Source organism: Rattus norvegicus, chromosome 1 (assembly GCF_021556685.1).
Source record: "Rattus norvegicus strain SHRSP/BbbUtx chromosome 1, alternate assembly SHRSP_T2T, whole genome shotgun sequence".
Lineage (NCBI taxonomy): Eukaryota > Metazoa > Chordata > Mammalia > Rodentia > Muridae > Rattus > Rattus norvegicus.
This window is the reverse complement of record NC_141534.1, coordinates 198248834-198272280: the sequence shown is the minus strand read 5'-3', so window position 1 is coordinate 198272280 and position 23447 is coordinate 198248834. Positions and strand designations below refer to the sequence as shown.

The 23447-nt window shown below is 49.0% G+C and overlaps 1 protein-coding gene across 53 annotated transcripts in view; it reads right to left on the bottom strand.

Annotated features, from left to right (window-relative positions):
* Positions 1 to 401: 401 nt before the first annotated feature.
* The window catches only part of Tacc2 (transforming, acidic coiled-coil containing protein 2), a 215980-nt gene continuing 192934 nt past the window's right edge, over positions 402 to 23447 (bottom strand). For 23 of the 53 annotated variants that reach the window (XM_087560258.1, XM_087560322.1, XM_087560287.1 and 20 more), the window contains 10 exon segments: positions 23103 to 23274; positions 21732 to 21872; positions 20804 to 20893; positions 14230 to 14373; positions 13067 to 13143; positions 12413 to 12456; positions 6604 to 6764; positions 6298 to 6404; positions 5879 to 5999; positions 402 to 926 (listed from right to left, as the gene is read on the bottom strand). In XM_087560258.1, coding sequence (XP_087416384.1) covers positions 861 to 926; positions 5879 to 5999; positions 6298 to 6404; positions 6604 to 6764; positions 12413 to 12456; positions 13067 to 13143; positions 14230 to 14373; positions 20804 to 20893; positions 21732 to 21872; positions 23103 to 23274 — 1123 coding nt within the window. In that variant the 3' untranslated portion in view covers positions 402 to 860. 53 annotated transcript variants of the gene reach the window in all.

Sequence of the window (23447 nt, the reverse complement as noted above, 5' to 3'; positions counted from 1 at the left end):
TGTTGCTAAGTGGCTAATTGCCTGCCTCCCACCAGGTGCTCCTGGGCCTTTCCTAACCACACGGAATAGGAAGCGTTTCAGTTGGTCAGGACAGAAAGACTAACAGCGTGCTATTTCCTTCACACAATTATAAAGGGAAACAGATTTTTTTTTTTTTGCCTCCTAATGGCCAAGGCTTTGTAAAAATGGAATCTAAGCTAATCCAATATATCCACTTACTTATTTAAGCCCCAGTCAATATTTCTCATTTGCTCCCTCTTACAAACCCAGACACGATAATGAAGGAAATGCAATTTCAATCAATAAACAGAGAGCCCAGAGAGGCAGAGACCAAACCTGCTATGACTTAATGAAGGAAAGGACTCAGCCACTCCCAGCAAATAACTCACAACCACACTCGCTGCCAAGACTCAAAGAAAAAAATTTATTTACAATAGAGAATTTTATTTGAAACATGCATTCTTTTTAAAAAAATCAAACCAGCAAATGTGGGTCAATTGTACACTCCTTAAGGCAAGAGTCCCGATGCAGGCTGCATGTGTTCACGTCACTTCAGATGCTGCTCGCCAAAAGGCAAGGCCAAGGTCAGCAATTCGTATTCTATTAGAGAGTCTGATGATCCTCCTGGTACAGGAACTCCGAGGTCAACTTGCTACGAATTATACTAGAAAATGCAAACAGATAGCAAGGAGTCCTGGTAGGTCTCGGCACTGCATACGGTCAAACCAACCTTATTTAGAAAGAGGACACAGTAGTGCATACGAAAGTGAAAGGAGAACCCGTCCACGGAATCGGAAGGACAACAGTGTACCGACGGTCGTATTGCACACAACAGCCAAGGCCAAGCACTTGGTCCACAGTTAGCTTTTCCCCATTTTGGCAATCAGTTCGTCACAAATCTTGGTGAGTTCTTCTATCTCTTTATTCTGAAAATGAAAGACAAGACAGGCGTTCTTGGTGTTTGAAATCCAGCCAGTCATGGGACTGGGGCGGCAAAGCCCTCGTGTTGCAAGCTGCCTCTGAATCCAATCCCCAGAATCCATTTTTTTTTTTTTTAAACCAAGCCAGATATGGTAGTACACACCTGCAAGGGGGAGTATGGGAGGGAGACACACGGAGGAGGATCCTAGGCCAGCCTAGCCTGCTTATCGAGTTGTAGGCCAGTGACTGAACCCGTCTCAAAAGTAACCAAAGAAACTGGCCAAGTATAAAGAGGCCATGAGAGAGGGGCTAGAGGGGAAGAACAGGGTGCAGACGTCTCTCACAGGTTGAAGGTTACTCCTATTGCTAAAGACGCCACTCATTTTGGACACAGGTCTCGGGGGACTTGAGGTGATCTAACTTAAAAGCCTCCGGGCTGCTGGTCTAGCTTCCACAGCACCAGGAAGTGCTATGCAAGGAAGGGAAAGGAGAGGGAGGGAGAACCGTAGTTTGGGATATAATAAATGAGAGAATAAAAAAGGAAAGAAAGTGCTATGTAAGCCACCAAGGGAGGGAAGTGATCAATAGTTCCATTTATCTGTGACACCTATGATCACAACGACCAGCTTAATAAAATGTCCCTAAAGGTGCAGTAGTGCCATTCTTACCTTGATGGCAACCAAATAGCTCTCTAGCTGGACTTAAGGTCTGTTCAGTGGAGGGAAATCATGCCTGCAACTAGAAACCCCACAACTACCCAGGACTAGTGAGGTACGGACCTTAGAGAGACCCTACTACTGACACTTTATTAAACCAGCACAATTCCTCACTGCCTTCTAAAACTTCCCCTTACAATGGTAGGTAAATGTAGCTCTCACCCAAAGAAGCTACTCTTTGTGATAAGGGGAGACCATTACAGAACACCACAACTGGTCCTAATAGAGAAATTGTGAGAAGTCCAGCCTTAACGATATGTCTATAACACAACTCCTGCAACCTGATGCTCTGGGGACATTGCAGAAGAGAGGGCTAAAGATCCCAAGAGTCAAAGGACCAGGAAGTCCATCGCACAATTGTGTCTCCTAGACATGACAGGGGAACTATACCCTTGATGCCTCAACAATAAGACTGAAACAATGACAATATTAGTCAGACATTTTAACATAAAAGGGGAACTCTCAATGGGCCAGCCCACCCATAGACAAACACCTACAGGAAACAACAACTGTTGGGAGAAGAATTAGCTTCTCCCAGGAATGAGGCCTATACTGGCTGGTTTTGTGTCAACTTGACACAAGCTGGAGTTATCACAGAGAAGGAAGCCTCAGTTGAGGAAATGCCTCCATGAGACCCAGCTGTAAGGCATTTTCTCAATTAGTGATCAAGGGTGGGAGGCCTCGCCCATTGTGGGTGGTGCCATCCCTGGGCTGGTGGTCCTGGGTTCTATAAGAGAGCAAGCTGAGCAAGGAGGGAAGCAAGACAGTAAGTAACACCCCTCCATGGCCTCTGCATCAGCTCCTGCTTCCTGACCTGCTTCAGTTCCAGTCCTGACTTCCTTGCTGATGAACAGTAACACAGAAGTGTAAGGGGAATAAACCCTTTCCTCCCCAACTTGCTTCTTGGTCATGATGTTTGTGCAGGAATAGAAACCCTGACTAAGATAAGGCCCCTAATTGGTTACTCAAAACACAGTTGCTCATCCCTGAAATACCTGCACAAGCAACAAAAATATAAACACATACGGAAAAGGGGGGAAAAAGGAAGCCAGGTATGGTGGCACATGCCTTTAATCTCAGTACTCGCCAAGCAGAGCAGGCTGGCAGTTTGAGGCCAGGCTGATCTACACAGTGAGTTCCAGGCCACCAGGGCCACAGTGAGACTCTGCATCAACGACAGCCACTACGACCAGTAGCAACTCTGGTCTCCTTGTAGGGGAGTCCACCCAGTCCCGTGGTCTCTCCTAAAGTTATCTTCAGTAATTAGAGGAGATAGCTTACATCCTAGCTATGGCTGGGTGAGCTCGGGCGAGCTGCACGGCTGCTCTGAACCCTGGACTCCCTATCTTTAAAATGTAGGTGAGAGGGTTGGGGATTTAGCTCAGCGGTAGAGCGCTTGCCTAGCAAGTGCAAGGCCCTAGGTTCGGTCCCCAGCTCCGAAAAAAAGAAAAGAAAAAAAATGTAGGTGAGAATGAAATAAGGTAAGAAACGTGGAGTCCTGTAAAAATAAAAACAAAGTGAGCAGAGCACAGTGGAGGGCCAGCTAGTATAGCTTTTTTTTTTTTTTTTTTTTTTGGTTTTTTTTTTTTTCGGAGCTGGGGACCGAACCCAGGGCCTTGCGCTTCCTAGGTAAGCGCTCTACCACTGAGCTAAATCCCCAGCCCCCCCCCCTTTTTTTTTGTTGCTAGTATAGCTTTTATCCCTGGGCTAAGCTCCTCCATGGCTGATACAAGGCTTTCCTGACAATGGCTGGGGAGGGTTTAGAGGAACGCTAGTGTTGTTTGGAAGATGCCCAGTAGGTGGCGCTGTAAATGCTGGTGCAGAAGGCCAGGCAGAGGCAGGCAACTTCAGGGGGTTCCTCTTGGGAAGCCACTCTTTGCCCATCGCTGAAGCTCAACTAAAGGCAGCTTCACACATGCAGCACAGATAACTGCGTGGAGTTCCTGTCCTGTGGGAAGGGGATCCAGCTGGGAGACGTCCAGCAGATGTGGCTCTACTCTCTGCTGGCCCAAGGCTGTTCTCGTTTATGCATAAGCGGCCTGCATCTCATATACATTTTCTGCTAGTTTTCCTCTGAGATGCCGAGGAAGGTCGGCCTCCACCAACCCCTTTCCTGGAACATCCTGTATCATGTCTCAGCTCAGTCCATGGCTGTCCCTGGGTTAGGACTCCAGCACTCCACACCACGGTGCCGATGAAGAACGGGAAATTGCACTGCCATGGGGGGGGTTAGGGAGTGGGGGTGGGGGAAAGCACTGTCTACCAGCAGCTTGACTGTGGTCCTCCCCAAAAGCATATTCTGAGGCTCCAGACCTCATAGGTGCTAAAGTCTCTGACCACTAATCCTAGTTATTCCCACCACTAATACTGCCCTCTGCTGGCCACAAACGCTAATCTTTACTTGCTGTGAAATACTGCATGCCAATCACCAAGCTAAAGTCATCCAGGGTGCTGCGGACTCCCTCAGTTCTCATGCTAGCCCTTAAACAAACAAACAAACAAACAACAAAACACTGCTAACCCATTTTTTTAGTGAGGGAAACTTAGGCTTGGAAAGGTTAAGTGCTATGTGTAAGAGTACACAGCCAGTCAAACAGGAACAGATGTGTGTCCCGCCTAGAACACAAATTCAAGTTGTGCCTGCCTACAAGCTTTGTTCTCTTGTCTGTTAAACTTAACGTGGACGCACCACAGACCCACTGGAGATCCATCCCTAGAGTTAAACCCCAGCACTATCGGCCACTACTCGGCAAGTAGTCCCACGGTGGAGCCCAACATCTCACTCGGACCTGCCCTGGAGAATGCATTTCCGAATCTCATTTGCTGTCCTCCAGGGCTGAGCACCACGATCAATTCACTCCCCTGGAAGCTCAGTCAGAGAGGAAATTACCTTTGCAGATAGATTTCAATCTCTGCCTTCATCCAAAGCCGCACCACCCAATTTGTTTGCATCAGTATGTTTCGATCTACCGGAAAACACGACATCGCCTTCATTTGCTATTCTGATTGGGCCAAGTACCTTGGAAATAAACGTCCTGGCTCCTGCTTCAGGAACTAACACCATATGGCGACTTAAACACAGTCTGATGGATTCTTCATTGTGGAAACACTGACAACTTCCCACACATGCGCAGTGTCTCGGGAATGTGGCCTTTATTTTAACGGAACATTCCACTTTTACACAAATATACACAGACCCAACAGCACCCATAAGGGTACTCAGTAATTATCAATGAATGAACAAACGCTTGGCTTTGCAGCTGTGTGTCTTGTCTCTATGGCAACTGCTTAGAACAACCAGCAGAGCCCAGGAATCACTCGCACCTACAGCAGCTGGCACATGGTATTGGTTAGACCTTTTCTTTCTAAAACAGTTCTTGGGGCCAACTGACCAGCAGCCGTTACCTTTGCTTATCCTCAGAGAACAGGGCTAAATATGATTTTTTCCAGGGTTGTTTTTGGAAGTGGGGTGGGGTTAGTATCACACTTGACCTCAGGGAAATTCTCTTATCTAAAGTAGTTTCAGGGCCTAAGGGGACCAAGGAAAGGAGATGGAGGGCGAGCTCAGCAGGGCCACACGGTTGGTGGAGTGTGTGAGCGGCCGACCTGCTTCATGGCCAGCCTTTCTCTGACAGCACCTAGCAGAGGGAGTCAGCACCCACCAGGGTACTGGTACTCAGGCCACCCTGCTCTCTTTGGACCACATAGAACTGGAGTATTTCTAGGATGACAGAGGTCCTCACTGGGACATCCAGGGACACTGTGCATATAGTATGGTAAGCGCCACCCCGGAAATCAGGAAACCTGAACAGGACCTCAGGCACTTTGCCCACTGGTCCTACACTGACTGTGCCCGCTCTGCCACTGCCCTTCGTCTGTCAGGGGACTGGTGGGGCTCCCCACCCACTCTCCAGCAAGAACGAGAGCTGAAAAGGTCTGAGAGCAATGTCTGGCATGTTAATAGTGTTTAACAAGTATCTGCCAAGTGATGTTGTGGAGGAATGAGAAATAGAAAATCGCTGTGCAGGCTGCTACTCCAGGATAAGCAGAAAGGAAAAATCAAGAAAAAAATAAAAAAACAGAAACCCAAAACTAGATCTAATGTGGGTACGGCCACCAGGCATGAGCTTATACAGAAGCTGCCCTGGCCTCGCTCCAGAGACCCCTTCCTGCCTACCAGCCTCCATTACCATCCAGCCAGAAGCCTCACAGCCGTGCATGCCCAACCCTCACCCTCTCACCTTCTGCTCCAGCGTTCTTTCTAGAGCATCCACTCGAAGCTGCTCCTTCCTCAGGCTAGCCTGGTAGGCCGCCTGCTCCTGCTGGGCCTTGCCTCGAACCTGGGCAATCTCTGCATTGGCTCTGTTGGAACAAGGAACATGGTACATGGCTGTAGGTACATACCTCCCTCTTCCCATCTCTGAACTGGGACCTGGGTCTGGATGTGGCCCCACTAACTAGAGCCGGGTCAGAGAACCCCACCCCTGCGGCGATAGGGAAGGGCTCTGGATGCCTGACATTATAATACAATCTTTCACTTCCCTCAGTGGGGGTGGCTGAGTGCTACCTTAGCCTAAGTCATGAAGATCAGCCGCCCTTTGCAAGTCAACGTCAGAGAGCCACGGAGCTCCTGGGCCAGTTGAGTGGCAAGGCGAGTTACCTGTCCAGTTTCTCTTCTGCATGCACCTTCAGGGCCTGGTACCTCTGCTCCTCTTTCTTCACACGGGACAGGTACTCCTGTGCACACTTCTTCAGCACCTCCTCATTCTGCCATGGCGGGGTCAAAAGAAGAAGCACTGAGGGGGCTCAACAGAACACCCAGAAGAAACAACTGACTCCCTAGCTCCTCACGACGGCTCAAGACAGACTTCCTGAACTCTTGCCCTGTGATTGGCACCCTCCCCTCCCCTCCAGGACCGCTGCAGCCTCTCCCGCCCCCACCTGCACTTGGACTCCACACACACACCTTTCGAAAGCCTTCCAGCACCTCCTTCATCTTCTCGTATCGCCTGAAGAGGTCAGCCAGAGACTTCTCCACAGAGTTCAGGTCAGCCAGGGCCTGCTCCTTCTCCAGCACCAGCTGCTGCACGGTTTGGTGGGAGATGGACTTCTCTCTCTGTTCGTCCTCTGGCAGAAGAGATGGGAGTGAGACAACAGAGCCCATTCGATCCAAACTAGATCTACAGGGGCCAGCCTGGGCCTTGAGTACAACCTCAAGGGTTTTCTTGCAATGAACTCACGAGCCTTCCCTCCCTAAAGGGACAACACTCACAGACCTGGGGCCATGACATATCCTGAGGGGGAGAAGTCAACCTTTAACCTGATCAATGCAGCCCTTACACGTCTACACTGGAGACCCTGTGGGTCTACATTTCCTTCCCTAAGTGGATCCACACCGGGTCAGAAAGAAAAAATTACTACTGTATTTTCTGGGAAAATGAGATTATAGGGTGCTGTGGCCAGGGCCCTGGAGGGCCCTTTCCAAAATGGAATCAAGATAGACTAGACACTAGAAGAAAGAGGTTTCTTTATCCCTAAAACATTCCTGAAATTCTATTCATAACAATACTGACTTCTTGGTTGTACAAAGTACCACACCCCAGGAAAACCGCAAAGGTCGTTTTGCAGTAAGGCAATGCAGTTCTTCGGGCTTAGTTGAGAATGCTAGTACTAATGCTCTGCTCTCAGCCATGCCTGACCCTCTCCCATCCCACACTGAACTCGGATGTCTCTGCACTGCAGGACAAACTCTCTCTAACACAAAGACAGCCCTACCCTTACTTCAGGGACCACACTCTAAGCTGGTTGCCAACAGAGTAGGCAAGGTACCCTTGCCTCTCCAGGTGACAGTGGATTCAATGACATCTACTACCCCCATCCTCAGAACCAAGAGCTCCTGGGGACAGTATACAGCCCAGCAGATCTTTGTCACTCACAGCTCACACGGGAGGGTATTTATTGCCCAGGACTGGCTTAGAGCTGGATACGATGAGGGAAACCACATCTGGAACTTCTAACAACAGCGATGGCAAGGGCAGCCTCCAGCCGTGATGGCAAGGTAAGTCTCTGCTCACAGAGACCTCCGCTCATTAAGAATAAAATCCAGGCTGCACCCCACACACTTGGTGCAGCCCTGACAGCCCCTGCCCCAGCACTCAGGAGCCTTCAGAAACCTCCAATTTACGTGTCTGATCCCCCATCGCTTCCTCTCTAAATGTCAAAGAGCGTGTGTACATGCGGGGGAGTGCGCGCACGCACATGACCGGGCTACTTGTGGATTCTGGTTCTGCTATACTCTCCACATCCCAGGCTTCGGACGCAGGATTCCTGCTGCCATGCTGCTCCTATGATGGCAATCTGGTCAGGTTGATTAGACTGAGCAATGTGTAGATTAGGACAGTGTATGTTGGGTGTGCCTGTGAGGGCATCTTCAGGACAGGTAGGTCATGAGGACCGTGACCTTGTAAACGTGTTCATATTATGATGATGGAACTGAGCGGTGGCAGAGAGGAGGAGGTAGGAGCTGGCTAGAAGAAGTAGGTCACTGGGATCAAACCCTTTGCCCTAGCTTCTCCCCCTTCTCTGCTTCCTGCCTGTCAAAATACGAACCCCATGCCCTCACCACCAGGGTGGACGGACTGTTCTGAAACTGTCAGGCAAACACCAAACTCTTCCCTTTGGGTGAGTCTGTCAAGTGTTTGGGGAAAGCAATGACAGAAGTAACCTGGCCACTCTCCCCAGGCTGGCTGAGGGCCGGTCAGGTTTGCTGCTCTGCTCTGGGCACACAAAACTCCGCCACACAAGTAGTGCTGATATGTGGTCTGTGCACTGCATGAACAAGGGCGGCCCGCAGGGTTTCCTATCCCCTTTACAGAAGGTGAAAGAGGGTTTGAATGGTGAAGGCTTTTGTTCACTGAGGGGACAGCACAGCCCAGGCGCAGCCCCAGAGACAAAAAAAAAAAAAAAAAAGCAAAAAGCACAGCCACGACCAAATCCCTCTCCAGCCTCCCATGATGATGGACAGTTCCCACTAGGAACAGCCAGAGGTATTGATTTGGGTTGTTTTTCCTTGTTTTCTGATAGACCACCCTCTTGCTGTATCTTAACTTCAGTGTATTATTATTGTGTGGCACGGTGGGGATCACAGCCTGAATTTTACTCCAAGCCTGACAGAGACAGGTGAGAAAGCCCTGGAATTGTGTGGTCCCAAGGCCTTGTGTACCAATCGAGGCAGCGGTCAGATGTGAGCACGCATTAGAAGCAGCTGGAGGACTACTCAGACAGACTCAAGTTCCTCCTCCCTTTTAACTCAGCAGGTCAGGCTGGGGCTGGAATCTACAAGTACCAAGCTCCCTGGAGACTTAGAGCTGACCCAGGACCCTGCCTGGAAAACCACTGGCCTAGGAGATGCCAAACGGCCCTCCATCCCGCCTCTACGATCCCAGGGTTCTTCGTGTTCCCAGCAGCTGCCAGAAGTCACCAAGCGCAGTGGCTCCGGCATCTGACAAGTCAGCCTGGAATCTCAACTCTCACACTTGTACGACCTTGGGCAGTGTTCCTAAACTCACTGTGTCTCCTCACCAAAAGCAGAGGATGGTAGTGCTTCTAGACCATAGCATTTGAGGGATTTAAAAGAGAGAGAGAGAGAGAGAGAGAGAGAGAGAGAGAGAGAGAGAGAGAGAGAGAGAGAGAAAGAATGAATAGAAAGTGCCTGGCGCCCAGGGACAGCCTGGAATCTGACCTGTTGTCAACATCATCACTGCGCATAGAAGCTCTTAACATCACCCCTGACTCGGTGGGACAGCGTTTCAATGACTCACTAAGAGCTGCCTTCTAAATACAGAGAACTTTTTAATACAAGCAATCTACCTGCTACGCCTACACTCCCAAAAGAGAGGGCACTGGCAAGTTTCCATAGATGTTATTAACCGAATTTTAGCCATTTCCTTTGTTCCCAGCATGCTGTACGATGTACATTCTGGGCTGATCTGTGGTCATGTATACATTTCACCAGACAGGCTGAAGGAGCCATTTATCACAGAGTCCATCTGATTTCCTGCATCTAAGATGTCCCCTAGCCCAAGCTTTCTGTCACTTTTAAAAATAGAACTGCCCGGTTCCCAGGAGAGCCAGGCAGCGGCAAGTCTCCACAAATCTTCTTACTCGTGACCAACAAAGCTAGGCTCTTAAATTCAGGAAATCAGCCTCAGCCCCCAGACACGACACGCTGGACTCGCAACCCTGATGGGGCTTTCTGACGTTTGCAGGCAAACCACTATTAAACTGGAGGGGGATGCGACAAGTACACAAAAGCAAAAATAACCAAGCCAGAAAAACAAAACACAAGCAAGGGGCTGCAATGGGTAGGTGTCAGATTGAGTGGGGGGTGGGGAGCGTTTACTTACCAGGCTTGCCTGTTTTGCAAGCAAAGGGCAAGGAGCAACAGAAAAACGGAAGCAAAACAGAGAATCAGGGCAGTTGTTAGAAAAGCGGAAACAAACAAACAAAAAATCGCAACAATCTGGAATGCAGAAAGCACAGGGGATCCCTCTCATCCTCCTTCCAAGGAGCCAGGTACTGAGTTTTAGTAAGGCACACTTTCTTCAGAGGAGCTGCTGAGGAGGGATGATGAAGTGTGGAGCACCTGAAAGCTACACCAGAGGGAAGAGCTAGCATGGGTCGGCTGGACCAGGCTCTACCTCAAAGCACGTCCACATTCACTCTGGTCTGCAGGCTCTCAGGCCTGGGCTCTCCTTGCTGGACAGGCGGAATGAAACAGGGATGGAAATGTGGAATCCAGATGAGGCCATGGGCTTGTTTCCATACATGAGGAGACTCCCTTTCCTACGGCGGGCGGGTCTACCCGCCTTCCCAGTCATGTCTCAGGTTGTCTATGCAGACCCTGAACTGTCTAGTGGCCTCACCCAGTGATCCTCCGTAGCAACTGACATCACAATTCTTCTGGTTAGAAAAGCTTTGGAAAATCTGATGAGCAAGAGGCTGGTGAGTAAGGCTCAAGGCTACACACACAGTAGGGATGCTATCCAAGCAATGGAGGATGTGCTCAGCCGGGGGTGGTGCAGTAGTCTCATTGAGCCATCCCGGGGGGTTCTCTTGTGCACAGAAAACTGTTCAGGGCCCGAGTAAGAAATGCACCATCCTCTGATACCCACTCTGATTGTCCAAGATTAAAATGTTCGAACTGCCATCAGCTGCACTTTACCTCAGAAGCAGGAATCAGCATTTAGTACCTTCTGTATCACCATAATGGCAGGCTCCCCTGAGAGGTCAGCCAGAGAGGCCTGCATGCTTAGAGCCTACCAGGGGGAACTCTTGCTTCTAGCTGTGAGCTACAAGCTGGTTGTTGCAGCCTTCCCTCAGGCCTTTCTCCCTCAACACCACACCAGCATCTGCCAGTGTCATATCCCAAGACACCACGAGGCAACCCTTTCCACACTAAGACAAGCGTGTCTCCTCTCCAGCTCTTTTGCCGGCTCTTAGAATCCCCAGCGTGTTGAAGTTTTTATCTCATCCATAAGCTGGTGCGTTTTGTTCCGATGTGATGCATCTTCCGTGGGATCAATGTGTCTGAATGTGCCTCAGGAGCTTGAGGTAAACCAGTCCTCAGTAACATAAGCCACAGTTAACACCCCTGAGAGGGCCAGCCATTTAAACATTAGCCCTGCCGCTACTGCAAAGGCCACTGAGCTGTTTATCTGTGGTAAACTACAGACAGGTGGGACTCAAAGTGCCAAACACTAACTACAGGCTTGCTCTCTAGGCTTGTGCAGATCCAGGCTTAGCACGTAAACTTGTATGTTTACCCCACAAATCCTTACGTGGGAAAAATTATTTTTAAAACCAATTATCATGAGCCTAAGCAAATAAAAACATAGCTAGACATAAATCAACATGAAGGCCAATTCCCCAAGACTATAAAAACCTGGTCTTGGAATATTTCCAAGACTGTTTCTCATTATGGAGAGGGAGGATGGGGAGGGCTAGATAGTAACAGGAGGGAGGGAGGAAGAGAAGAAAGGAGGGAGGGAGAGAAGGAGGGAAGGAGGGAAGAAAGAAGGAAAGGAGGAAGGAAGGAAAGAAGGAAGGAAGGAAAAAAGGAAGGAAGGAAAGAAGGGAGGGAGGGAAGGAAGGAGGAAGGAAAGAGGGAGGGAGGGAGAGAAAGACCGAAGAAAGGTAGGTTGGTCACTGAGTGTCCTTTGCTACTATGAGGCCTTCTTTCCTTGCAGGCCTAAGCAGTTTGTCAGCTAAGGCTGTCAGGATGCAGTGTTCTCATGGAGGTGTCACATCTTAGGGAGAGCTGGGATTGGATACCAGGGTCTGCCAGCCACAAGAGGAAGGGTATTGGGTAGGGAGCTGCCACAGGTTCCATCCTGGCCTTCAATCCATGTGTTAAGGCTGTATGAGTATTGAATCATGGACTCTAAACTGAAGTGCAGTTTAGGGGTTTTAAATTCTATGCTGTCCTGTAAGCAAAATCTACAACTCTCACACAACCCAATGGCCAAACTCAGATTCCTTCCCAACATGGCGGATCACCTGGCCGGGTAACTGAGAACCGTGGAGAGTCCCGGTAACTGTGAAGTGCATCCTCCTGGCTATCCTCGGGGCACAGCCACAAGTGCAGCTGCGCTGATCCCTGTCAAGGAACTCACTGCTCTCAGAGGACTGGCTCTGGGCCTTGCCATTCAACCCACTCCTGTTCTCCTCCCCTCCCCCCACAGTTTGGGCTCGAGCACTCCAGTCGTGACACCCACCGATCATCTGTGCGATGGTCTTCTCGTATTCAGCCACGATTTTCCTGAAAGAAAGGCAAAGGCACACTGAGCTATAGTAACAGGATGGGGTTAAATCTTTGCTGCACAGCTGGGCAGTGTAACCAGTGAGCAACAGGGCAAATCCAGCTGGTCAGTGTTGGGCTCACACCCTCTGTGCTCTTCCTTGAGTTCATCAGGAGGTCCCTTCTCTTGGCATAAAGCCCTCAGTCCGGCGCTGTTCAAAGCATCCGGCAGCTCACTGTCCACTGTGTGAATCAACAGGCCAGAGGTTCCCCCTAATGGCCGAAGCACCCACAGCTCATTGCTCTCACAAGCTCAGCACTTTCTAGCCAGCTCATGGACATGGTGGCTCAATGTACCTCTCATTCCATGTGTAGTCCTGGGTGTTTGCTTCCTCCCCTATTTCTACCGCCCAGAATCTGTTTCTCAAAGTCTAATTCAAGTGTTTTCTTCTCCAGGAAGCCTTTCTTGGTTACTCCTGGAGTTCCCTAACATTCTCTCTGTCTCGTCTTCTAAATCCTCAGAAAACACAAGCTAGTCTCCTGTGGTGAAGGGGTGGGGACACCTCAGCAGGAACTACCAGGAAGCCAGGGAGCAGTGCTTCTGAGCATGGGAAGGCTGTGCCCTACTGACCTCATTTCTACCACTTCCCGCCGGCTTTCTTCATATTTATCCCTCCACTCTGAGACTTCTCTCTCCTTGGCGATGACCTAGGGTCAGGGAGAGAAGAGAGGTAGATTCCCAAATGAGTTCATTCTGTTCTGACCAAAGTCAGGATGCATCATATACACACTCAAGATGGAAATTTCTCAGGATTCCATCCAGAGAATTTCCCCAAGAAGGAGAAATCAAGAGTCCCCTGAGGCCCCCTGGGGAGCAACTATGTTGCAGTAAATATTTAGAAAGGTAACCTTTTATCCTGTGCTAGCACCAGCACCTGTAGGGCCACATGGCTGTGCAGAGTATTTTTATCTCAGAGGCTCCACACTGCCCCCAAGTACTCTCTGACCCAGGAAGTCCATGAGCCATTCCAAGCTGTTCCCTAGAGTTAGTTACAGAACCAGAGGGCCATATGGAACTAACCATAATTTACCTCTGGTTAGTATCTCTCCCGGCAGCTTTCTACTAGCCACGAACTCTCTGGTTCCAGCTACACTGTAAAGTCAGGGCTCTAGAAGTCCAGCATGGGGCTGGCCCATCTCGGCTCCTTGCCATGGACTCTGCCCACACTCCCAACTACCCAGGGAAATCAGGACTCAATAAGCTGAAATTTATCAATCAGATTTATATGTTAAATTCTCAGTCCATAATACATCCACATAATAAACTCACAACCAATTCATAAAGATATAAACCGCCCCCTAGATAAGATAAATGACCTATAGAAATCCACCCCTTAAGAAATATTCATAACAACCTGTATCTATGTAGAGATGCATGGCCAGGACCGTTTACGTCTGCCTCCATGTTGCCTCTCTCTCCTTTCTGCCTCTTCCTTTCCTTCTAAAACTTTGTTCCCACCTCATCTAATGACAGGCCTCGTTTTATCTTGTGTCTGCTTTCACCTGCATAATGACATCAGCCTACACAACTATGACAAAGTGTCGTGCCTGTTAGCATGGTGAGTAGGCAGATTAGAACTCATGGGGTGTTGTTCATTTAGCCCGCAGTGTTTGGAGGACAGTCTGTCTCCAAAGACACCAGCTTCACAGGTAAAGATAGCTATTGACACTGTAGGCTCGGATCCTATCTGGGTATCAAGAACGTGGCCCTTCCAGACACCACAGGTCTCATACCTCTGCTCTGGCAACTTGGAGTGCGGAGTCCAGATCTGGCTGCTGGAACAGAAGGCCTGGGGGTTTCTCCACCTCGGTGGGCCCGATGCGGGAGTACAAGGTAGTTTTGGAGATGGAGACATCTGGTGGGTGAGTGGCTTCCCTCTGTGGAAAGTGTTTTCATCAGAGAGAGAGAGAGAGAGAGAGAGAGAGAGAGAGAGAGAGAGAACAGTTACTACTAATGGCGTGATGCCTAAGGCTGCACATGTGGCCTTGAGAACTACATTCAACCGCTCAGCCTCATGGGTTTGAAACAAAGAACACTGAAACTATGAGAAAATGCAAAGACTCGTGGATGAGAGCAATGCCAGGTCCGGGGATGGAAAGCTGCATATGTGTAGGCACACAAAGGGGCTAAGGAGACGGCGGCCTTCGTAACTAGAAACCCTGTGGGCCCAGCATGTCTGCGGCCCGCTTATCACAGCCATTTATCAGACGCTGAGGCAGGGAGGCTCTGTAAGTAGAGAATACACATTACAGTGCCGGCCCCACTTCCAAACTAAAGTCTTGCCGGGGGATGATACCGAATGCTGGTCTACACTGCCTAGTTTTCGATCTCTGAAGATTAGATCATTTTTGTACAACTGACCACTGTGCTCACAGGGCTCCGTTTAAAAGGATGTGATCTGCACAGAATCTGAAGCCTTCTCGTGTTGACCTTGTCAGTTCTGTCTGCATCTGAGAGTGTGCTGTACTAGGTCTGTTATTTAACAGCCAAGGGGAAACGTGGGGTCAACGCCAATACTCTCCCTGACGAAGCCTGCATCAAATGCTGTGCTATCTGGCCCAACCCAATCGACAACAGTCTGCAGCTCTCGTGTGTTCTGTAGGGTTCGGTTACCAGCCTCACAGAGGGCAAGCAGGGGAACGTGGCTATTCTTCCATTTCACAGAACATTAAGCAACTTGCAACACAGTGGACACGCAGTGTTAGGAGCATCGTCAACCAGCATGGCCAGGTTTGTCAGCCTACTTCCACGGCAACCCAAACATCCAGTGGACCACTCTCAGTCCTATGCATTAACCTCACGGTGCTGTCATGGCTGCCAAGGAAGCTTGCACCCCGGTTAAAGCACAATGCTGCAGTGGGAGGTGAGGGTGGCCTGATGGGCAGAGTGGGACTGCTCCACCCTTGGAGAACCAGGAGTACAAACTGATGAGAAGAGCACAGTTATCCGTGGTGCTTAAGGCCCTGGGGCAGAATGTTTATAACCAGCCTTACCTCACCTCACTATAGTATCAGGTGCTAAGGGCCTAAAGAAGGGAAGCACTTAGAAAATGCAGGTCCAAGAGCAATGGATAGGACTGGAGATGACCATTTAGGAACCATTAGTGTTCACATGCAAGGTTTAGTTGTCCTAGAAGAAAACCGCTGTGACCTGTATCTCATTGTCCCTGCCTGCCCTTGAGGCCTCAGGCTATACGTCATCCCAACTCACTGAGTCTGCCTATCCCCAAATCACTGACCCTGACTACTCCCAGCTCACTGGCCACTAACTACCCTATAGATCACCTGAGTCCCACTGCCCAAGTCTGCACCGGAATCCCTGGGCTCACCCCCTTCAGAGCCAGAAGCACACAGACCTGATCAACCAGAGCACAGACTCCAATCCCGTATCAGATGGGATGCCATGATGGGATGCCATGATGGGATGCCATGATGGGATGCCATGATGGGATGCCATGAATGTCTTTCTCAGTTTCTGGTCCTGGAGAAGTCTCCGTTTCTAGGACAACTGCCTAGAACATAAGCTGCCAGCCCCTGACAGCAGGCTAACAGATCACTCAGGAGAAAAAGCACCTCCAGGTGGCAGGGCAGAGGCTCTGCATGGAGGGCTTACCTTTGCTCTTGGCAATGGTTTATAGTGCTACTTCTCTGAGGGAAAACATCTCGGTAGTAATAGGATAATTATACCTGGAAGTCACCATCTAATAGTTGTAGTTAGAAAAGCTCACAAACACAGAGTTAGGAAGAGAACTTAAAAAGGAAAAATTCTTTTCACTTTAAATGTGTTCCTTTAAAGGGTGGCTGAGGAGATGGCTCAGTGGTTAAGAGCATAGACTGTTCTTCCAGAGGACTCAGGTTCAATTCCCAGCACCTATATGTTAGCTCACTTTATCACTCCAGTCCCAGGGGATCTGACACCCTCTTCTGGCCTCTGTGGACACCAGGCACACACATAGCACACATACATGCATGCAGGTAAAACAACCATACAGGAAAAATAAATTTTTAAAAATTTGAGAAAAAAATAAAATTTCAAAATGAACAGAATTTTGGAGCTGCAATAAACTCTCTGGTCTGGTAATTCTGAAGAGAGGCTGGGTCTAAGTCTTTCGAAATGAGATTTAATCCGGCCTCAAAGTAAAAGAAGCTTCTTGCAGTGCAAGAGAGAAAGAATTTAATAATGAAAAAGAACTTTTCAGCACAGGGCAGGAGCTAAATATGACCAAGGAGCACATCAGAAATTATTAATTCACCTGGTGTCCTTTGTAAAACAGGGATGAGGGAAAAATAGAGAGAGATTTCTAAATGGATGCAGAGGAGTGAGACCCCATGACAACAGCCTTCATCCACCAACTTGGTGGCATTTTCAGAGAACGGTTCCAGGACCACCTCGATCCCCTGCTTCCTACAGCTGCCTGCATGGTAACCAACTTCAGAATTCACACCTTGGCTCTTCCTTTCTGCCAGGAATCGTTTTTTGTCTCTTGCTAATATGTTAAGGTTAGTTATTTTTAAACCCAGCTTCTTTTCTCACAATCCTAGTCTTTCTGCTTCACGAAGGCCAAGAGGCCACCAGAACCTTACTTACTATACTGCGAAATGGGCACAATTCCAAAGGCACAGATCTCTGCTGCCACCTTCAACCCTCTACTGTTTTTCACAAGCTGGAAACTGTGTGGGTCCTCAGGCCACTGTCTCCCCCAAATCTTGAGCCCCGTGCCTCCTGCTGGCCTTGACAGTAGGAAGCCCTGTCATGCACTCAGGCCTCTACTTCTCCTTGTGACCTTTTCTTAACGCTAGGCCTTGGGGGATGGGGGCAGGATGTCATGATCAGGGCAAGATCATCGTCCCCAGAGCAGTCAGAGGCAAACTCAGATCTGAGGCTTAGGGAGCCATGAGGGAGGGTCACACAGGTGAGGCCAGGGACCAGGAAAACCAAGCTAAGGCTCAGGAAGCCTTGTGAGTTATCTGGGCCATGTGGCAGCATCCAGGCAGGAGAAGGGCCTTGATCAGATGCTACCCATCCAAAGCAGACAGTCCCCAAATCCAGGAATTACAATGAGGCACCTGGTCCCACACCTCAGTCCCACTCCATGGAAGGCATCAGCACCAGATATCAAACAGCTGTGCCCGTCCCCATCAAGCCTCAGCCTCCCAGTCTGTAAAATACAGGCTCCAACTACAGATTCCGATGCTAGAGAGCAAACAGGCCCACCAACCAGGCCTCTGTTGCTCTTCTTCAGACTGACCTTGTGGCTTCCAGGGATGTGCCTCAACTGTGGACTGAGTGTCAAATGGGAAGGAGTTACGGCTGTGGAGGCTCATGAGAAGCCCAAAGGAATGATGCTGGCTTCTTGTCAGTAACACACACTGTCCCTGACACAATGCTGTGTCACTTGACAAGAATACAAATACACTCTGTCCCTGACCCCATTCTTGCTCCAGCTCAGGACAACTCTAGGCACCTGCTCATCTAAGCCAGGTCTTCTCTCAAGGTAATTACACATAGGATTCCCCTCTGTGTGGGAACCATTCCCAACCTGAAGCTTCCTATTTGTGTAGTCAGGAATCTAAGTCACCAGAACACATCTTTCCATTTTCATCATGAGTCCTCCTTGTCAACAAAGGCCAACAGGTCCAGAGATCAAAACCAACTTGTTGTGCATGCAGAATTTGCCAACACACCCTACTACCCATACCTTGGAAGGCCAGAGCTCTAAGCTCTGAGTGTGGAATGCAGGCTGCTGCACTGTGTATTCAGAGCGAGTCCTGAGGCTCACTCCCTGGGGGACAAACAGAACTCAGCACCAGCAGAAGCAAGCAAGGGAAATGGAGTAAGAAGGCCAGAGCCCAAAGGGAGCAGGAATGGGAGTTAATGTATGAAAAAAAAAAGTATTTTCAGTAATAAAGCACAGGGTAGGGTGGTGAACGTGACTTCTGGAAAGGGGAAAGGATCAATCCAGGAGTTGGGAGGCTGAATATGATCAAAGTACATTGTATGCACACATGATGTTCTCAAAGAATAACATTTAAAAAACATAATAACAAAATAAAAAGGAAGAAAGCCATAGCCCATCAGCAGAGCTCCAGCTCCATTTCTGACTGAGTCTGAGAGAGAGGGCACAGAGCTGCTCACTGCCGTTCTGTGGGGCTGACCCAGCTCTGTCCACGTTGAAGCTCTCTAGAGAATAGCTGATTCTTCAAACCCTTAACATTACATCCTTCTTCCTAAGTGAGTCTACATCACCCATGTCTGAGATCCCAGGACAGAAAGGGCAACCTGGACCCCTCCTCCTGTTCTGAGGCACAGAGGGGGCACCAAGCACAGACACAGGAGAGAACTCACAAGGGGGCTCCCTACAGTGAGGTCAACAGGTCCCCCAGGAGAGGGCTGGTTATAGCAGGAGCATCTATTTTCTTTCTATCCACCACGGTTACCAGGTATTTTCCAAGAGCAACACAAGCTACTATAGTAAATTTCCTCCCACCCTAAGAGGGCTCTAGCTCCTTCTGGACAGAATATCTCTCAGCACATACATCTGAGCCCATTAGAAGGTGACTAGGGCTTTCTCATAGCTTATATTCTGTGAGTCTGTGTGGCACTACTGTCTATATAAAAACTAGAACACATGTTCTGAGGCTGCCACAGATAGAATGGCAACTCTGGCGAACTCCTAGGAGACAGGGCACCCGCCTCCCAGGAGGCCTTGCACTAAGCCTGGACTACTACTTGTCAGAATGTGCCCAACTCTACCTCAATATTCTCCAAGACAGGAAACACTGTATGTACAGTGGTCAAGCTTTGGGCAGTTCACTTCATCTTACCATTCTTCTGCAAACATTCAAGAAAGAAATCTGGTGGGGGGTGAGTAAGGTGGGTTGTGGTGGTGGGAGAGGAACCCAATCCTCTCCTGAAAATCCCCATTCATGGCAATTCAACTCAAATTTACACTTTGGCAACAAGAACAAAGACACCCCTGGTTTCTGTTTACATTTTTATCCCTGCCCTGTGTGCCACTGTTCCCAGTCTGGACACCTCTTGTCTTCAGGAGGAGACTCGACTGGGATATAACTATGGAGATCCCATGTGTGGGTCCTTGGGACAGGCCAGAGCTAGATTTCTGTTCCTATAGCCGGGAACTTCTCTGCAAATGACCTAGAATGTGAGGTGGGGACAGACAGGTAGGTCCACTGGCGACCCCAGTTCTAGTCCTCGAAGGCTGGTGAACTCTGGATATGTGGCCCCTGGTTCCCGATCTGTCAGGTGTGTCTTAGCTCTGCTTTCCCAGGAGGAGTGCTGTGAACATCTTGTTGTGCTAGCTAAGAGCTGCCCCTTTAGCTAACCACACACCAGTGTGTGTCAGGTGTGCAGGCACACACGAAGCTGCACGTGAGGTCTTTACCTCCACGGGCAAACTCACTCTGATTAGTCTCATCTCACAGACTGGAAAACTGAGGCTTGGCAAGGTTTCCTAAGTCATTCAAGGCTCAACCAAAGCGGGGGTCCAGCCCTGGTCTGACTCACAGTTCACTGGGCTGGCCAAACTCAGGGTGAGGCAGACGGCGTGAGGGTGAGGTACTAACTACATGTCATTACATATCACACAGTTAAGAATCATTCCCAAGCCTAGAAGCCAGGGGGAAGACTCTGAATGTCCTGTCAATGTCACATGTCACTCAAAACTCAAGGGCAGACACACTCTGGTCTGTGAAGCAAATGCTCTGTGGAAAAAGAGGATTTTCCTGGAATAAGGCACTTCGCTGCCTGCTGCCCCGTCTGTATTACCAACATAGTGACAGAGATGGCACAGCCTACAACCTGAGACGTCAACTATGGCTCTATTCTTGTCTAGCTGGCCATCCAATGTCTTGTAGCAGGTCTTGTTTTCAATTCCTACTTATCACTGACTCTTAGTAAAGTTGGATGGAATCTTCTAGAAAACAGAAAGTTACAAATTACTTTGTCCACAGAGACAAAGGGACTCTAGGAAAGGAAGATAACCCCAAGGGGTTTTCTTCTTTTGTCCCTGTGAACCAGTACTAACCAGTTTTACATATAATGAGTCTACTGCCTTATTCAAAGCCTTTTAAATCCCCTGTGCTATATGCTAGCTTCTCTCATTCTCCTATGTCTGGCCGCACTACCTCATCCCCACACACATGCGCTTGGTGTGTGTTTGTGCAAGAGTCACACTTCATGGGACACCCACAATGCCCACCTGGCCAATGGTTAGCAAAGCAGCCCTTGGAACCCCGTGGCACACACAGCATTCCCAGAGGGCAGCGCACTGCAGCGGCAAACAGGTACCTTGGTGTCCTGGCGGCTGCGAGAAGCCAGGGCGATCTGCCTGGCCAGCTTCAAGGCTTCTATCCGCATGACAGCAAACTCTAATTCCTCCTGCCCGAGGGGTAGGGGTGAGCAAACCGTAGGGAAATGCATCAAGACAGACAGAAGGTTCTCCACATTCAAGAATGAATGTGTCACACATGACAGGTACTTGTGAAAAAACATACGCTCAACTTTCTCTCACAACCAACACCTCAGCAGATCATGAAACAGGGGTTTAAATTCCTTTTTGAGAGAAAAAAAAATCACCCCTTTGAAGGTCTGTCAAGGAATATCATACAGTCAAATGTGAGCTAAGTTTCAAACCAGGACGGCAATTTTTACTCTATCATATTCCTTGATGGCTTTCCTTTTCTTTTTTTTAAAGTTGACCAACATTTGCCGTAAATGGCCAGGCATGTCTCAGAATCCTGTTAACAGTCTCTCTAGGTCTGCCTCACTTCCTGGTCGAGGGGATGGTAATGTGAATGGTCGATTTCCACTGTGGAGATGACTGCTCTCTTCCAGGTGTAAAACTGAGTCCAGATGTTATCTCGATGGGAATCTGAAACTGTCTTAAACAGCTTGGTTCGACCTGGTACCTCCGCTTTAGAAAATAAGTCATAAATAAGCAGTCCCTGGGGTTATCAATACATCTGGAAAATGACTATTGGGACCAATTTCCCAATAGAAATAGAAACCGTCTGTTCAATACGTAATCACTAATTTTTATCATTCTGGCATCCTGGATATAGCACACACATATATCAGTGTCTGAGAGGAAAAGATTTCATCTGGAACATTCCCAGTATTGCATCATTAAGTCCTGCCTCAGCTCAATTTGGCTCAGGGGTTCATTTTCTACTGAGGTTTTGACAAACTCCAAAAAGGTCACATGTGGGCTACAAACCTGAAGTTTCTGGGCAAATACTGGGGGGTTCTTTTCTGCTAAATCAGGCTCCAGATAGCCAAGTGCACCACAGAGAGAAGCAGGATGGGCCAGCCTGCTGAGGAGGGCATCTGCAGAGGCAAAGGCACCCTCTGGAGCTGTCTGAAGGCCGGCAGAGAGGAAAATGGAAAATAGAGGAGACATTGATTTCAAGCAAGGACCATACATCCATACACAGCAGTGCTGCATTAAGGCTAAAGAGAACATCAAATAGAGGCTGACACTCTGACTGTCATCCGGACCGTGACTAGCAGGCCCAGCCCCCTCTCCCAAGAGCAGAGCCTCTGATCCCCACCCTCCCCACCCCACAGCCCAAGCCACCCTTGTTACCAGAGGGAGCCCCACAGCCACTGCTCTTTATTTGAAAATCTCCATGAACGAGAGATAAAGCTAGTTGATTGGTTTTCAGAATTCCAACGTCAAAGAAACAACACCAAGGTTAAGTATCAAGGAAAGTAAGGTTTGAGTCAGGGCCACTTTCAATAGCGAAAAGGTAATTTCAAACAAAAAGTTATCTCCTAATAGATTAGAAAGACTTCCAAATCACAGGGCAACTTTGCCGGAGATGAAGCACGGCCAAGTGTACCACAGACTTGATATGCCAGATGGGTTCACATCTAGATCCTTTTATTGTTCACTAATTGTATTTCCAGTATCCAACCTGGCATCCAATAGAGCAGGTGCCCTGTAAATGTCTGCAGCATGAGACAGACCAAATTGCTAATATAGGACAAAAGCAGCATGAGTCAGTATCAAACCTGTCTGACGACGGCTAGGAGGGAGGCAAGAGAAGTGAAAATATAATTGATCCATGTTGGTTTGAGCAAGACATGGGGAAGGCTCTCCTGTGGAAATTGCACCCTCTAGGGAAAGCACAGGTGACATGCAGGGGACAATGACCTCTCAAGCTCAGGGCTGTGGATCCTGCAAGGCTTCAGGAGGGCTCGGGAGAGGAGACACTTTAAGTCTTGGACCATGAACAAGAGAAAATCTCCTACTCTGAGACCCAGGAGAAAACCAGCTGATCCCCCAAAAGAGGATGTTCCTCTGTCTCCCCTTCTTTGCCTTGTTATACAGGCTACAGAGGCAGGGGCTGGCTGATCATGGCTCCAGCGTGCCCATCAGTCCAGTTTCAAGAAGAAGAAAAAAAGAAACCAAGCCTTAACAAATAAAGCAGTTGATGGAGAACTGCAGTCATCTCGGGGGAAATGAAAGAAAGGCCTTCCCCTCATTGTGAGATGTGGGCTCTCCTAGGCTGTGGTCCAGGGGCCTGGTGAAGAGTGACCACAAGGGAGGGTACAGCCACTGAAGCTGTCTTCAGACAACACTTACGATTTCAATTGCTTCTGCGGGGGTGCCCAAGGCCATGGCCTCCAGCTCCTTCTGGGAGGATTTTTCCGGCAGCTGCAAGAGAGGCTCCTGATTGGAGGCCAGCCCTCTAGGGACTGGATGCTGGAGCTTTGCTGTTGCATTCACCAGGGCTTCGGTGTCCTCAAAACTCGACCTGAGGAGACAAAGTCAAATGTTAGGGTCTTCTCCTTGGAGACTCACCGAAGTCTATTAGGAAGCTCTGGAGAAAGAGATATCCCACAAAACCAAGGACTTTCAAGTCTGTGTCCACGGAGAGACAAAAGCCATGTCTTCATCCATCTAGAGGCAGGCCTTAGTCCACTGACA